At 36.3% G+C, this 15,466-nt stretch overlaps 1 protein-coding gene across 1 annotated transcript in view; it reads left to right on the top strand.

The window, feature by feature from the left end:
- The window catches only part of GCC2 (GRIP and coiled-coil domain containing 2), a 47,928-nt gene that overhangs the window by 10,259 nt on the left and 22,203 nt on the right, over positions 1-15,466 (top strand). Inside the window, exons 3-11 of the mRNA XM_004704432.2 lie at positions 242-342; positions 434-532; positions 5,908-6,027; positions 6,523-6,687; positions 6,828-6,932; positions 7,923-8,085; positions 11,705-11,805; positions 11,902-11,979; positions 12,554-12,691. Coding sequence (XP_004704489.2) covers positions 242-342; positions 434-532; positions 5,908-6,027; positions 6,523-6,687; positions 6,828-6,932; positions 7,923-8,085; positions 11,705-11,805; positions 11,902-11,979; positions 12,554-12,691 — 1,070 coding nt within the window. The remainder of the gene's footprint in view (positions 1-241; positions 343-433; positions 533-5,907; positions 6,028-6,522; positions 6,688-6,827; positions 6,933-7,922; positions 8,086-11,704; positions 11,806-11,901; positions 11,980-12,553; positions 12,692-15,466) is intronic.

Here is a 15,466-nt window from a genome sequence, read left to right as displayed (position 1 = left end):
TTGCCCTGTCCGACGTCTCCCTTCACCCACTTTTCTGTTGTCCGTCCCCCAGGGAGGAGGTCACATATAGTTCCTTGTAATCGGTTCCCTCCCTCTCAGATTTCTAGGCACTAAGAAATGGCTTTCAAAAAATAAATTTTGAGAAAAATAAATTTTCAAAGCTGAAATAAGGAAATGACTGGATTTTGCCCCTTTTTTTCTTTTGAATTCATATGTAATCCTTTTATTTCCTCACTTTTAGAAAATCTAGAGAAAGAATCCAAAGACAAAGAAGAGAAAATAAATAAGATAAAGCTAGTTGCTGTGAAGGCAAAGAAAGAACTTGATTCCAGCAGAAAAGAGGTACTAATGACGTTCTGAATCCCACACTCGAGAAGATCGTAGATTTTCTGCCTGTGAAGCACTCTTTAACTTTAGTGTATATTTGAAATAGGCCCAGACGCTAAGGGAAGAGCTTGACTCGGTGCGATCAGAAAAGGATCAGTTGTCCACTTCCATGAAAGATCTCATTCAAGGTGCAGAAAGCTATAAGGTAAAAATAGGTGTTTTAAATATTAAGAAGTTGGATTCATAACTGCTAAAATAAGAAAATCACTGGAAATGTAAAACTCTTGCCCATCAAGCGGTCACTTTGTGTTCATGAATGGGAAATGGGTGTGTGCACGTGCACACTTAAGTGCACAGTGTAGTAAGCTCTTAAGCACCAGAAATTTAAGTCACAGATGGTAAATAAAGAGCCCCAGTGGGTTAGACCTTGGATTGCTAACTACCAGGAGAATCAGTAGGCTGGTTTCTCCCATAGGAAGATGGACAGTCTTGGAACCGATATAGGCTTGTTATAAGTGGGAATCCAGCCGTGGAACCCTTGTGGAGACAGTTGTGCACTGTGAATCAGAAACAACTAGATTTCTGAGCTTGCTGCTTTCATTTTCAGGAGCCTATATAATCTATGCATTCCCTCCAAAGGTAAACAAGCATACCACTTTAGTTGGTTAAAAAATGTATATATCTTTGTTATAACATTTTCTCAATCTTTGGACAAGCTGAAGATTCTATGATAAAGCAACACTATTTAAAGTAGAATCAAAAGCTCAATAGGTTTAGGAATGTTGATCTCATTAAAAATAAACTTATTAACTGTATTCTCAGGGAACATAATTTTTAAGGTTTGAGTAATTTGGTAGTTCACTTCTGACTTTTACCTAGTCTATTAATAAAAGTAACTATCTGATAAGATATGTAAGAGCCCCCAATAAAAGTAAGGGGGGGGGGAACGAGACAAACCAAATAAATAAATAAAAGTAACTATCATTATTAGTTGTAGTTTGATGTTGTTCTTGTCAATTGCTGACTCCCAGCAATACTGTGTACAACAAAATGCTTCGAGGTCCTGTGCTTTCCTCTAAATTATTATGTTTGAACCCATTGTTGCAGCCACTGTTTCAGTCCATCTCCTTGATGGTCTTCCTCCTCTTCCATGACCTTACACTTAACTAAGCACAGTGTCCTTTTCCAAGGACTGATCTCTCCTGATAAGTAATATGTCCAGAGTGGGTGTGACAAAATCTCCATCCTTGCTTCTAAGGAGCATTCTATCTGCACTTCTTCCAAGATAGATTTGTGTGTTCCACTGGCAGTCCTTGGTACTTCACTGTTCTTCACCATCATTCAAATGCATCAATTCACCGGCAGTCTTTTTTTTCCATTTTCCCACATTCACCTGCATATAACGTGACTGAAACTACCGTGGCTTGGGTCAGCCCCACTTGAGTCTTCAAAGTGACATCCTTGTTCTTCAACACCTTAGAGAGTTCTCATGCAGCAGATTTGCCCCGTGTGATATGTCACTGATTTCTTGACTTCTGTTTCCAGGAGCATTGCTTGTGATCCAAGCAAAATGAAATCCTTGGCAACTTCTGTCTTTTCTCCCTTTATTAAGACGTTGCTTATTGGTTTAGTTGTGAGGCTTTTGATTTTCTTTACATTGTTTTGTAATCTGTACTATAATCCATACTTAATCTGTATTAGCAAGTACTTCAAGTTGGTTTTCTGCAATCCAGGTTGTGCCATCTGCATGTCACAAGTGGATAATAACCCTTCTTCAGTCCTGATGCCATGTTCTCTGTTAGTTACTCGGCTTCCAGATTGAATAACTATAGTGAAAGGATACAATCCTGATGTGTACCTTCCTTGATTTTAAATCACTCAGTATTTCCTTGTATAACTGTCTCTTGTTCCATGTACAGGTTAAACATGAGGACAATGAAGTGTCCTGGAATTCTTATTCTTTTCAGTGTTAGCCATCATTTGTTATAAATAACATAGTTGAATTATTTTGTGTAGTCAATAGAACACAGGTAAACATCTTTCTGGTGTTCTCTGTTTTCAGCTAACAGTCATCTGACATCACACATGCCGTGTCCTTTTGTGAATTCAGATTCAGTTTCCTGTCCATGTGCTGCTGCAACCACTGTTGAATTCTCTTCAGCAAAATTTTATTTGCATGTAATATTAGTGATACTGTTAAATAATGTTTGTGTTTTGTTGGGCCACCTCTCTTTGGGATGAGTTCAGATATGGATTTTTGTCTGTTGGTTGGCCAGTTGCTGTTTTCCGAACTTTATGACTCAGACGAAAGAGTGCTGGAACTTTGTGTTTCAGTAATACTTTCAGTGCAGCTTGGACTTCTTCCTTCAGTATTGCTTCTTGATCGTGTGCCACCTCTTGAAATGGTTGTATATGTCAATTCTGAGTGGTGATGAACTCTCTAGGACAGGGTAGAACTGTCCCTGTGGGTTTCCAAGACTGGACCTCTTTACTGGAGTAGAAAACCTTATCTTTCTCTCGAGGGCCAACTGGTGGATTTGAACTACTAATCCCATGGTTAAGCAGTCCAATCCTTGGCTCTATGCCACCAGGGCTTTTGGTACAGTGATTGCTCCTTCCATCATCTTTTGATGCTTTCTGTGTTGTTCAATATTTTGTCCTTAGAATCTTTCCATATTGCAACTCTCCAGGCTTGAGTTGTTTTCTTAAGTTCCTTCAGCTTGTCTGTGTCGAGCATGTGCTCCCTTTTTGGCTTGCTAAGTCCAGGTACTTGCACTTTTCACTAGACTACTTAGTCTTCTCGAGCTGCCCTTTGAAATTTTCTATTCAGATCTTTTCATCATTTCTTCTATTTGCTTTAGCTACTCATAATTTCAAGGGCAAGTTTCAGCATCTCTTCTTCTTTTTTTTTTTTTCAGCATCTCTTCTTACACCCACTTTGATCTTTTCTTTCTTATCTTTTTAATGACCTTTTGCTTCGTGTATAATGTTCTTTTTTTTCATGTCTGATGTTCTTGATGTCATCCCACAGCTCATCAGTTCTTCTGTCATTCGTGTTCAAAGATTCAAATCTGATCTTGAGATGTTCTTGAAATTCAGATGGAACCTGATCCATGCTGTATTTTTACTCCCGTGGGCTTGTTTGAATTTTCTTCAACTTCAGCCTCAACTTACCTATATGCAATTGAAGATCTGCTGTACCATCAATCAGCCACTGGCCTCATTTTGGCTGCTGGTCTTGAGTTTTCCCCGGCATCTCTTCCCACAGATGTATTCAATTTGCTTTCTGTATACAGTGGCTAGTGACATCTATATGTACAGTCACTGTGTTGCAAAAAGGTATTTTCATTGAAGAAGTCATTAGTCTTTAACAGAATTTTAGCTTGTGATATCCAGCTTTGTTTCTATCATCAAGGTCATATTTTCCATCTACCTATCCCTCTTTGTTTCCAGTTTTCACATTATAGTTGCCAGTTACCCTCAGGGCATCTTCATTGCGTGCTTGATCTATTTCACATTGATGATAGTGGTAAAATTCTTCATCATTAACTTGAGTGGTTAGTGTGTAAATTTGAATAGTAGTTGTATTAACTGGACTTTCTTTTAGGTAAAAATAGACTACTATAGAAACGATTGTACTTAAAGATCTTTTTTGTTTTGTTTTTTGTACTTAAAGATCCTGAAATGTGCTTTTAGGCAATAAATGTGGCACTATTACTCATGAAATTGTCGTTCTAGACATAGTAAACCATATAATTGATTCCAAATGGCCAGAATCAGTCTGTTTCAATTCAGTAATGCCTAAAATATTCTATGATCCATTTCGTTTTTAATGATGGCCAATTTTCTTAGATTCATACTTTGTACATTCTTTGTTCTAAAGGATGTTTTATAGGAGTTTTAAAACATTTGAGTGGAAGAGTCCTGAAAGGACAATATAGTGTAATTATTTGTTTAGAAACCTCAGTATACTATTTTTGTTCTATGCCCCCCTTATGAATAATTCTTGATTAAAGTCCCAACATTCTGTAGGTAACCATCATTTATCAGAGTCCACCTTGGTATAGCAATTCAATTTTCATAGTTATTGACAAATGTTAGGACTATAAATAAAGCAAATTCTAGATACCTAAGTCTTGTCTTCTGTTAGTCAAAATAAATCACTCACTGGTCAGTCTAAACCACCGCCAAATCCACTACCATCAAGTTGATTTATACTCAGAATGACCCTATAGGACAGCAGGAGCTGCCCCACTATGTTTCAGGGGCTGCAGAATCTGGACAACAGACAGTCTCATCATCAGATTTGAACTGCTGACTTTGCAGTTTTTAGCCCAGTGCATAACCCACTATCCATCAGGGTTCCCTTATGGACAGCCCATAAAATCAAAATTCAGATTTTAACTCTTAGCTGTTAAGATGGATAAATAATTGATCATACATAAATCAAAATTTAAAACAAAATTAGTGGGCCAAGTATTAGATAATGATGAGCAAGTGCCCCTAGAACACTCCTCTACTACATTTGTTAGCTAACCAGAGAATCCCAGGGAAGGTAAGCCACGGGAGAAGGCATCCACGTTCAGGTAAGGTTTTACTTTCAGGCTAACTAGTTTTCTTGGTTCTGATGATAGGAAGCAGGTGAGCTAATGTCTCAGTGGAAATTTACAAAATTAACTTTTTTCCCCCCAGACATAAGTGTTTTATTTAAAAAATAATAAAAAATGCTTTCATCGCAGTCTGGTTTCCTTCAGTTATACCAAATTAACTTTCAAAAAAAGCCCAGAGACATTTTATTATTTATTTTAGATGCAAGTTTATTTTTTCATAAGAGGGTAGTCAGTAGCTATTCAGGAGCAAAAGCAAGATCTGTGAGGGGGAAAAACTACACACAGTATGAAAACTGTGAATTTAACGTACAGGTTTTAGGGAATCAACTGAATGGTGTATAGCAAAAATGTCAGTCTAAGTATTTTGTCTTGTACAGGCCAATTAAAATTGAAGGAAAATTTTCGAGTTTTGGATTTTCTAGTAAATACTGATAGTTAAATGCTAAATGTCTGTCTTATTATAATGTATTTTTGATTAGCACCTCCACCTTAATTAGACCAGGCCTAGAATATTTCTTTCATCAGAATTCTTTAGGTGGAATTCATAGATGTCCAGGTTAAAGTTTTCACCCTCGTTCCTTTGGTTTTGTTCAAGTTTTGGGAATATGTGCTTGTGGATTGTATTGGCAATAATATATCGTGACAATGAAATTCTCTATATCTTTTAATAGATTTTCACACCCTAAGAATTACTTGAGTTATATTAATTGTATTATTTAATACCAACTGAATATTCTATAACTGTTGAACTTGAGCAAATATTTTAAACATGTAGTATGCACTTATAAATCTTAAAACAGCTTTATGATTCAGTCTGATCCATGAATTAAAAATAATATCTCTTTTTTCTTAATCATTTTATTGGGGACTCACAACTCTTATCACAATCCATAAATACATCCATTGTGTCAAGCACATTTGTACATTTCATAATATCTTAAAAGTTGTAAACTTTTTTCTTTTATTGAAGAATCTTTTATTAGAATATGACAAGCAAGCAGAGCTATTGGATGTTGAAAAAGAACGTGCTAATAATTTTGAGCATCATATAGAAGACCTTACAAAACAATTAAAGAATTCAACTGTTCAGGTAACTCCTAAGTAAATCTAAACATGAAAATTGTAATAAATAAATATATCTTCATCCCAAATATATTTTTGCTTAAAAAGTTAAAATGAATAAGCAGAAACAAATTTTTCTCTTTTGTTCTCCATTCTTGAGAGGAATAAAGCAGCAACTAGTAGACCTCTCCTCTTGCTGCTTATTACTCCCATGTCACTTCCCCACTTCTCATTTTTGCCTTTTCCGCTGTTGGTTTTCCTACTTTCTTCCAAGCTTTGCCACAGTAATTTGAACAATGTTTCATTTGGTTTTTTACTTTATTCTTGATTTTGTATTTTCATTCAAAAATACTTTTAAAGTATTTATTTTTCACACCAGAAGCCCTGGCTATGTACTAGGTTACACATTGTGTTGGGATTAGACCATTCACATCCTGCCATTATCATTAATGTTCTATTTTATTCTTTGGCTCCTGTGTATGTATTCTGCATACTTATAGAAATGAACCATCTGTCATTCTAGTGTGAAAAATTAAATTCTGATAATGAAGATCTCCTGGCTCGTATTGAGACACTGCAGAATAATGCCAAGTTGCTAGAAGTACAAATTTTAGAAGTCCAAAGAGCCAAAGCACTGATGGAAAAAGAGCTAGAGGCTGAGAAACTTCAGAGAGAACAGAAGATGAAGGTAAAAACGGGCCTGTGAGGTCATTGATTCGTTTAGATAGAGTGATGTTTTAAATCTAAATATTTAATTGAAGAAAAAATTTACAGAAAAGCAGCAGTTAATGTCTGTGTTTGGGGCGTGACTTTTCATTGTAATTTTAGGAACATGCCAGTACTCTAAGTGAACTTGAAGAACTTCAGCTGCACCTTCAAAAGGAAAAGAAACAGCTTCAGAAAACCATGCAAGAATTAGAGCTTGTTAGAAAGGTAATAAAACCCCAAATCAGGGTGCCAACATTGACACAGTTACTCTGTACATATTGAAAAGCAGCATTTCAGAAAGGGAATTATTTGTGCTAATAAAAACTCATAACCCCAAAAAAGTAAAATTCAGCTTAGTGCCTGTCTTTCCTGAAGTAACTAGCAGTTAGTAGGAATTATTATATTTGAATTTGGTACTTAATTCCTGCCTATGAGTGGCATGTGACAGGTCAAGATGTAATGAATGGCAGAACTTTGCCTAATTTTTCACTGCCTTTTTGAACGCGCTGCCTGAGTCACTCCAGTTCACCGTGGACCTGTGGGGTCTGATAAGGACTCCAAGGCGGTGGGTGCATCTTCACGTAAGCTGGCAGTCTCATGGGGCTTCTGAGGAGAGACTGGTGATTTGAACTGCCCATCTTGCAGTTAACGGTGTGTTGTTTAACCATGCCCCAGGGTTCCTGTTTCAAAGACAGAGCTAAAAAGAAAGGTCCTATAAAAGTCCATTGCAATATTAGCATTTTATAAATAAGAGCCTCACAAGATTAGAACTGCCACTTATGGTTCATGAAAGTGATAACGAAATAAAATAAAACTAAGGTGGTAGGGTTAACTTACTAAAAAATACTTCATTTTGTGAAATGATGCAAGAACCCGTGCAATCAGAAACTAGCAAGTATCTGACTTCTGAACACTTCTAGAAACACTGGGAGCATAGTGGGTGACAGTTAGACTGCTCACCACACACAGTTCAAGCCCACGAGTTGCTCAGCGAACAGGATTGCTCCCGCAAAGATTTGCAGCCTGGGGAGCCCTGTGTGGCTGTTGTGCTCTGCCCTGTAGGCTTGCTGTGATTGGAATCAGCTCGATGCTAGTGAGTTTTTGTGTGTTTTTTTATTATTATTACAGAAAAAGGATAATTTAGTCTTTGACAATGTTATAGCATTTTTACATATCTAGTATTTGTGGGTTTTTTAATTTATGATGTATATATAGGATGCTCAACAAACCACATTGATGAATATGGAAATAGCTGATTATGAACGTTTGATGAAAGAACTAAATCAAAAGTTAACTAATAAAAACAGCAAGATTGAAGATTTAGAGCAAGAAATAAAAATTCAGAAGCAGAAACAAGAAACCCTACAAGAAGAAATGAGTGAGTAAAACGAAACACACTTGACTCTGACTTATGCTGTCATCATAGAGGGGCTGTGTGCGTGATCATTTCGCCACGCATGACTTATCAACGAGATTTTCAAAAGTTGGTTATTGTCCATCTTATTATTAAGGTAGCCATTCTACATGGGTTCTTTTTCCATCCTCTGGCTTTTAACCTATTTATGCTTCTAAATTCTGTTGAGTTTCTTTTAGATAACAAAAGTTAGTTAGTTGAGCCTTTGTTTTCTCTCCAACCTGTGACGGTCTCAGCTCTGTAATTATTTAAATGATTCTTTTAACTCTATCACCTTACTACTTACTACTGCTCACCACTTCCTCATTTTTGGCACCGTTTGAATTAAATTTTTTTAATGATTTGGGAGGGTTCGTGGTGGTTGTTTTTTTTTCTTTCAGTAGTTTTATTGGCGTACAGTGCACATATGCAATTCAGTGGTTCAGTCACGTCAAGGAGAGTTGTACAGTCATCACCACAATCAGTTTTCAGACATTTTCTTCATTTTTGTGCTAATTGTTGTTAGTTCCCCCATCTCACCCCTTTTAATCTTTTATTTGATATACCTCCTTTTTACTTTTAGCCTTGCTTTATGGTTTATAATGTACATCCTGAACTTACCTCAAGCATACTAAAATAATTTAGTAATTATATACTGTTTCCCTCCCCTTTATATTGTCATGTATTTTACTTCTACATGTTATAAACATATTAATACATGTTGCTATTTTTGTTAGAAAACCATTTTCTTTTCAAGCAAAAATCAGCAAATGCCTTTAGAACAGCAACCTGGTTTTGTAAATCAAGTTTTATTTAAACATATCCACGCCCATGTTTTCCCAAATCACCAAAACACATTAAAAATAAACATTGAAAAGCAAAATTTCAAGAAGGAAATTATTTGTGGCATTATATTAACCATTTATACGACTTGGTAGTCTCAAATTTTGAAATTTCAGCACTTCTGTAAGTACCTACCTTTCCAGAAGAATCTATTTTTAGATATGGCTTTCTATTTAGATTTTTATATAATAAGTATTTTTAATTAATGTAGAAACTGTACATTTATATGACATTTCGTATTGTCTTTGGCTACTTTCACCCTCCTGTGACAGAGTTGGGTAGCTGTGACTGAGACCTTATGATGGCCTGCAATCCTAAAACATTTATATCAAGGTTTATAAGCAAAAGACATTGAACAACCTCTGCTTCAAATAAATTAAAAATTAAGGGAAACATGGGGGTGATTTTGTTTGTTTGTTTTTAAATCATTTTATTGGCTCATACAACTCTTATCACAATCCATACATGCATCCATTGTATGTCAGGCACATTTGTACATTTGTTGCCCTCATCATTCTCAAAACATGTGCTTTCTACTTGAGCCCTTGGTATAGATGCTGCTTCTGGTACTCTTTAAGTATATCCAGATTCCATCAGGTATCTTTTCTTGTTCCTTAAGAATTTTTTAAACATATCTTGTAGTCTGGCAATAAATTCTGTAAACTTATGTTGGTCTGCTGATATTTAATCTGCTTTCATATTTTGAAAGATATTTGTTGACTATAGGATTTTAGATTGACACTGGGGTCTTTTCCCTTTGAGTAAATTAAAGAGGTTGTTTCATTGTTTTTTGGCTTGCTTAGTTTCTGATACTATGTGGAATTCTTGAAACTGGGTTATGATATGACTCGGTGTGTTTTTCCTGGGTTGTATCCTGCACATGGTTTATTTCATATCCTGGATGTATGGGTGTTTGTTTTTTCAAGCTCAGTACATTATCAGTTTAAATGGCTTATTTTTTTAATCTTGTGGTTGTAGTGTAGAATTGTGGAGCCACCGCACAGCTCTCACCAAAGGTTTATATGTTGTTATAAGGTTGAACAGGTTTCAGCAGAGCTTCCGGACTAAGAAAATCTAAAAAGAAAGGCTTGTCTGTCTACTTTCAAAAAATTGGCCAATAAAAAAGCAGCATTCATAGAGTTCTGCACCCAGTGTGTATAAGGTTACCTTTAGTCGGAAGCCAATCTTTGTTAGCTTAAATGTATTCTTGCAATATACCTGTTCATATTTATCAAATAATACATGTAGATTTCAGTGAATAAAGATATTTATTATAAAGTCTTTTATCAGCATGATTATACAGTACCCATGTAACTTGTCTAGGTAGTTGAGCAAACTTTCTGTAAAGGGCCACATAGACAATATCTGAGGCCTGCAGACTCTCTTTGTGGGCTCTCTCTCTCTCTCTCTCGTATTCTGTGTTTCTTAAAACACTCTAGCCAGATTGTACTGCTAATTGTAGTCGGGGACCTCTGGAGTAGACAATGAATCCACCAATCCCTATCTGATCTGTGTTTCTTCTTTACATCTATTAGTATAAAAGTGTTATTGTTCTTTGAGGCATCGATTTGTCCCTTAATAAACTTTCACAAACAATCTAGTCCTACAAAATATATATTATACCTGTATTACTGTTACAAAAACACACCCAGATTTCTAGAAATGTAGCCTCCTTTTTGAGGTATTTTTAAAGTAGGGTCCATACCTTTTAGAGATAGAATAAATAAGAGAATAACCCTGCCTTTACTTAGAGGTCTTACTGAAATGCAGATGAGTGGATTTGCTTTAAAATAATCCAAGAATGGTTTAGAGCAGGGGTCCTCAAACTTTTTAAACGGGGCCAGTTCACTGTCCCTCAGACCTGTAGGAGGGCCGGACTGTAGTTTAAAAAAAAAACAAAACTATGAACAAATTCCTATGCACACTGCACATAATCTTATTTTGAAGTGAAAAAACAAACGGGGCAAAAACACCCGGCGGGCCGGATAAATGTCCTCAGCAGGCTGCAGTTTGAGGACGCCTGCTTTAGAGACTGGTTGATGGTATAGGTTGGAAGTCGGCATACTTTTCTGTAAAGGGCCAGGCTTGTAGGCCACACAGTTTCTGTTGTGACTACTCGACTCTGCCATTTATCACAAAAGCAGCCATAATGATACATAAATGAATAAGTGTGACTGTGTTTCAGTGAAACAGTATTGACAAAAATAGAGCCAGATTTGCCCAATGGCTATAATCTGCTGCCTGCCATGGGTCTGATTGAAATAAGATCACCCATTTATCAGTAATTGTTAAAGCTGGCTGATGAGTAACAGGCGTTACAATGATGTCATTACTGTCGTATATGTTTAAAATGTTCCATAATAAAAACCTAAAATATGTTGTTTTCAACATCAATCCCTGGAGCACAGACTATTTTTTTATTTAATCATTTTATTGGGAGATAACATTCTATAGTTAATTCACATCAAGCAGTATTGTACAACTGCTACCACAGTCAGTTTCAAAACATTTTCTTGCTTCTTGAACTCGACATCAGCTCCCCTTTATCTCCTCCTCCCCACATCCCACCCCTCAGGAACCCTTAATGATTGATTGAGTGAGTGACTGCCGTATGTTATACCACACCATTCAACATATCCATCCACGTGCAGTTGTGTTGCTCACTCCCCTCGAGTGGGGTTATACAGAGACTCATTATTTGTGTTTTTGAATTTATAAAAATTGTTTTCACCTTTCTGTTGGAAATGACTTCTTACACCAGCTTCACTGCAGTCGTCAGTACAACAATATGAAGAAAAAAACACCAAAATCAAGCAAGTGCTGGTGAAAACCAAAAAAGAATTGGCAGATTCAAAACAAGCAGTATGTTAATTTCTCTACTTTAAATTTAAAACCTATTCATAACCCTTGCGGTTGGTTGGTTGTTTCTCATTTGTAACCAAGATTCTCATTCTGTAGGAAACTGATCACTTAATGCTTCAACAGACTTTGAAGAGTGAGTTGGAGGCAAGCCAGCAGCAAGTTGAAGTGTATAAAGTAAGGCTTGTTACATTTAAGGAAGGTTTTCATTTCAGAGTGTTCCTTTGACAGACTTAAGGTATTTTCCCAATTATCCCATTAGACAAGATTCCTCGGCATTTTTAGGAAACAAGTAGTAAATCAAACACGGCCATATAACTGAAAGTTCTTGATACATTAATACTAATGCAAAATAAAATAAACATAGTGGCCAACCTGCATCTGAACTTGGTGAGTGATAACTGCAGTTGCAAGAATCAGTTTATGAAATAAGCCTAAAAGCCTACTAATGTATAATGTTCCGAGATAATTTAACAAGGAGACATCACATGTCTGGATTTTTTTTAATTAATAGAAAATTTATTTGGGCTTTAAGGAACACTAAATTACTTACTGTTCTGCAAATCTTCCCTTGCTTTTACTGTCTCCTTCCTCTCAATGATAATTGAGAGAAAAAATGAAAAGATCTCACATTGTTATTATATTCCTTATATACGCATACATCTCAAACTCTGGCTTTGTGTTAAGGAGAAGCTGTTTAACCAGTTCATGCCTGATTTACTAGATTTTAATTGAAAGACTTGTGCCCTAGATTCAGTTGGCAGAAGTGACATCTGAGAAACACAAACTTCACGAGCACCTGAAGACCTCTGCAGAGCAGCACCAGCGCACCCTGGGTGCGTACCAACAGAAGGTCACGGCTTTGCGAGAAGAGTGTCACACCGCCAAGGTACGCGCTCTCAGTTACTCTCCACGAGTTAGACGCTTGCAAAAAGGTTATGTTTCCCACTTTCAGTGTTTTGTGGTTATTTAAGAGCACTTGCTTAATTTGGGTAACCTCCTTCAGAGCATATGACCCTTTCCCAGCACCAGCTCCAACCATAACTTTGATAACTTTTGTTTATGGTTGGCTTAGATTTGAATGGCACCCTGTTTTCCATTTCAACCTTCTTTTCATTGTGTCCGATTTTTTTTCCTTTGAGTTGTGCGACCATCTTCATTACAGCTCCGGCCCTGTTTTTCCTCCCTCATTAATGTACATTCACTGCCCTCTAAATCTTTCAAGTGGCTGTTTTCCATTTGGTCCCATGTAAATAGATCTTAAGATAGCACAGTGCTTCTGGCAGATGAAGTTAGGTTAAAATTTTATCACCCTGTCATTTGATCTCACTTATGATCCATTTAAATTTTTTCTAGTTTTTAGTATTTTCTGCTTTCTTTTCTATTGAAATTTTTATGTTTTACCTTGTTACTGTTGTTAGCTTTGTTTGTTTTTTCATGTTTTTCTGTATATGAAATCCAGGATAGGTAATTCTATACAGACAATAACTGGGCTAATGGTTTCTTGGGGACATGGCAGGGAACGTTGGGAGCCAATAATGACGAGTACAAGAATGAAGAAAGTATTCTAAATCTTGATTGTGGTGATGATTCTGCAACTTTTCTTGATGTTACTGAACTATTGTATGATATGTGAATTATATGCTAATAAAAATGTTGGGGGGACAAGAATAAATATATCTAAGATAGGGTGGAGAGCATAGTGCTCAAGGCAGATAATTCTTTTATAGTTAAGCTAAACTGTTCTTTAAGATTTCTGGGAATATTTTTGGCTTCTGCTTTAAAGACTACTCAGTGCAGTAGTTTTAGGGATTCATCCATCCTCCATGGCTCCAGAAAGTCGAGAGTTTACAAGAATTTCAAGTTCTCTTCTGCATTTTTACTATTTTGATTTGGATTCGGATCAAAATGTTCAGTAATGGTAGCTGGCATCATCCTGGTCTTGTGGCAAAGTAGGTAGTTGTTAATGGAGGCAATTAACCACATATTCCATTTTCTTTTCTTCTTCCTGATTCTTTTTTCCTTTTTCCAAGTGAACAGAAACCAATTGTTCCACCTTGGATGGCTGCTTGCAAGCTTTTAATACTACAGGCACTTGTGTGAGTCCAGGTAGACTAGAGAAACAAATCCAGAGATACTCATATGTGTAAGAAAGCATTTTATATCAAAGAGTAATTGTATCCTAAGAAGACAGCCCAGTCCAGATCAAGTCCATAAGTCCGATGTTAGCCCATATATCCGATACCTTTCTATAAATTACCTCTTCAGACTCACGCAACACATGCAATGACGCTAAATGCAGGAAGATCACAGGCCAGTAGGTGGAAAGTCTTGTGGATCCCGTTGCCGTGGAAGCATCTCAACGCTGCCAGGGGTCTCCACGTGGCTCCTCCAGCTCCAGAGCTCTAGCATAACTCCATGTGTCTTGTCCGCAGGAATATGTCGCAGAGATTCTGTCTTTGTTAGGCCTTCAGTGAGCTATTTGTCTCCATGGCACCTCCAAATGAGGTCATCAAACTGTGACCTGATTGACAGACTAGACTCCCCCGCTTCACAAGCTGACACCAGATTATGTAACTGCACTGCTCAATACTAGAAATAGAAAGTACTAAACACATTTCTTTAGGCCAATTAACTGGGATGTCCCATGAAACCATAAACTAAACCTCCAAACCCCGCAACCAAATCCCATGAACCAAACTACCCGGGTTTTTTTTGCTTGCTTTTTTTTTTTTGGTTGGGGGGTGGTCATAAATTTATCTCACAACTTTTGCTTTTTCCAGAGGTATAGCTTATTAACAGTAATTACATCAGCTGTACAAATACACCCTTTATGTGATTTTCCCATCACCCTAAATTGAAATGCCATACTTCATAAGCAGTAACTCTCAAGTTAGCCCTTCTCAGCCCATTGGTAACCACTAATGAGCTTTGTTATCTGTACATTTCTCTGTTCTTTTTATAAAATGAGGTCATATTTGTGTAGTATTTGTCTTTTTGTAATTGACATATTTCACTAGGCATAATGTCTTCAGACTCTATGTTTTATCATGTAAAAGATAAAAGATACTGTCTCACTGACTGAATGGCATTCCAAGGGATTTAAGGACCACATTTTCTTTATCCATTCACAGTTATGAGCACTAAAATTGTTTCTATCTTTTGGCTATTGTGGATAGTACTGCAATTGCAATGACAGTTCATGTAAAAGTATATTTTAGTCTCTGCTCTGGAGTCTTTTTAATATTTACCTAGGAATAAAATTGCTGGGTCATTTGGTAATTCTGTTTTTAGTTTATAACTCAATTTCTTTTGATTAATTTTTCTTCTATTTACTAAAAAAGAAAGTATCATAAGTGAATATCTTTTAAAGCTTTAAAAACAAAGAATACCATTATAAAATTTATAAGCCATAAATTAATCTTACCACTAGAAAACATGGTAGGAACGTCTTGACCAAGAAAATTGTATCATTCAAAGGTTACATTTATTTTTTAAGATTAAAGCCAAAAGAAGTATAAATTTTAGTGAAAATCAGTGAACTAAAGAGAATGTCAGCTATTTTCTCACTTTCAGCAACAGATTTTCATCTCAGTTCATTAATATCTGAAGCAATAAGTCATATATCAATAAAGGATTATAGAAAGTTTTTTTCTTTCTCTTA

Source organism: Echinops telfairi, unplaced genomic scaffold (genome assembly GCF_000313985.2).
Source record: "Echinops telfairi isolate 266 unplaced genomic scaffold, ASM31398v2 ScPeMD7_7467;HRSCAF=8505_1, whole genome shotgun sequence".
Lineage (NCBI taxonomy): Eukaryota > Metazoa > Chordata > Mammalia > Afrosoricida > Tenrecidae > Echinops > Echinops telfairi.
The sequence above is the reverse complement of the archived record's forward strand: the minus strand, read 5'-3'. Positions and strand labels throughout refer to the sequence as shown.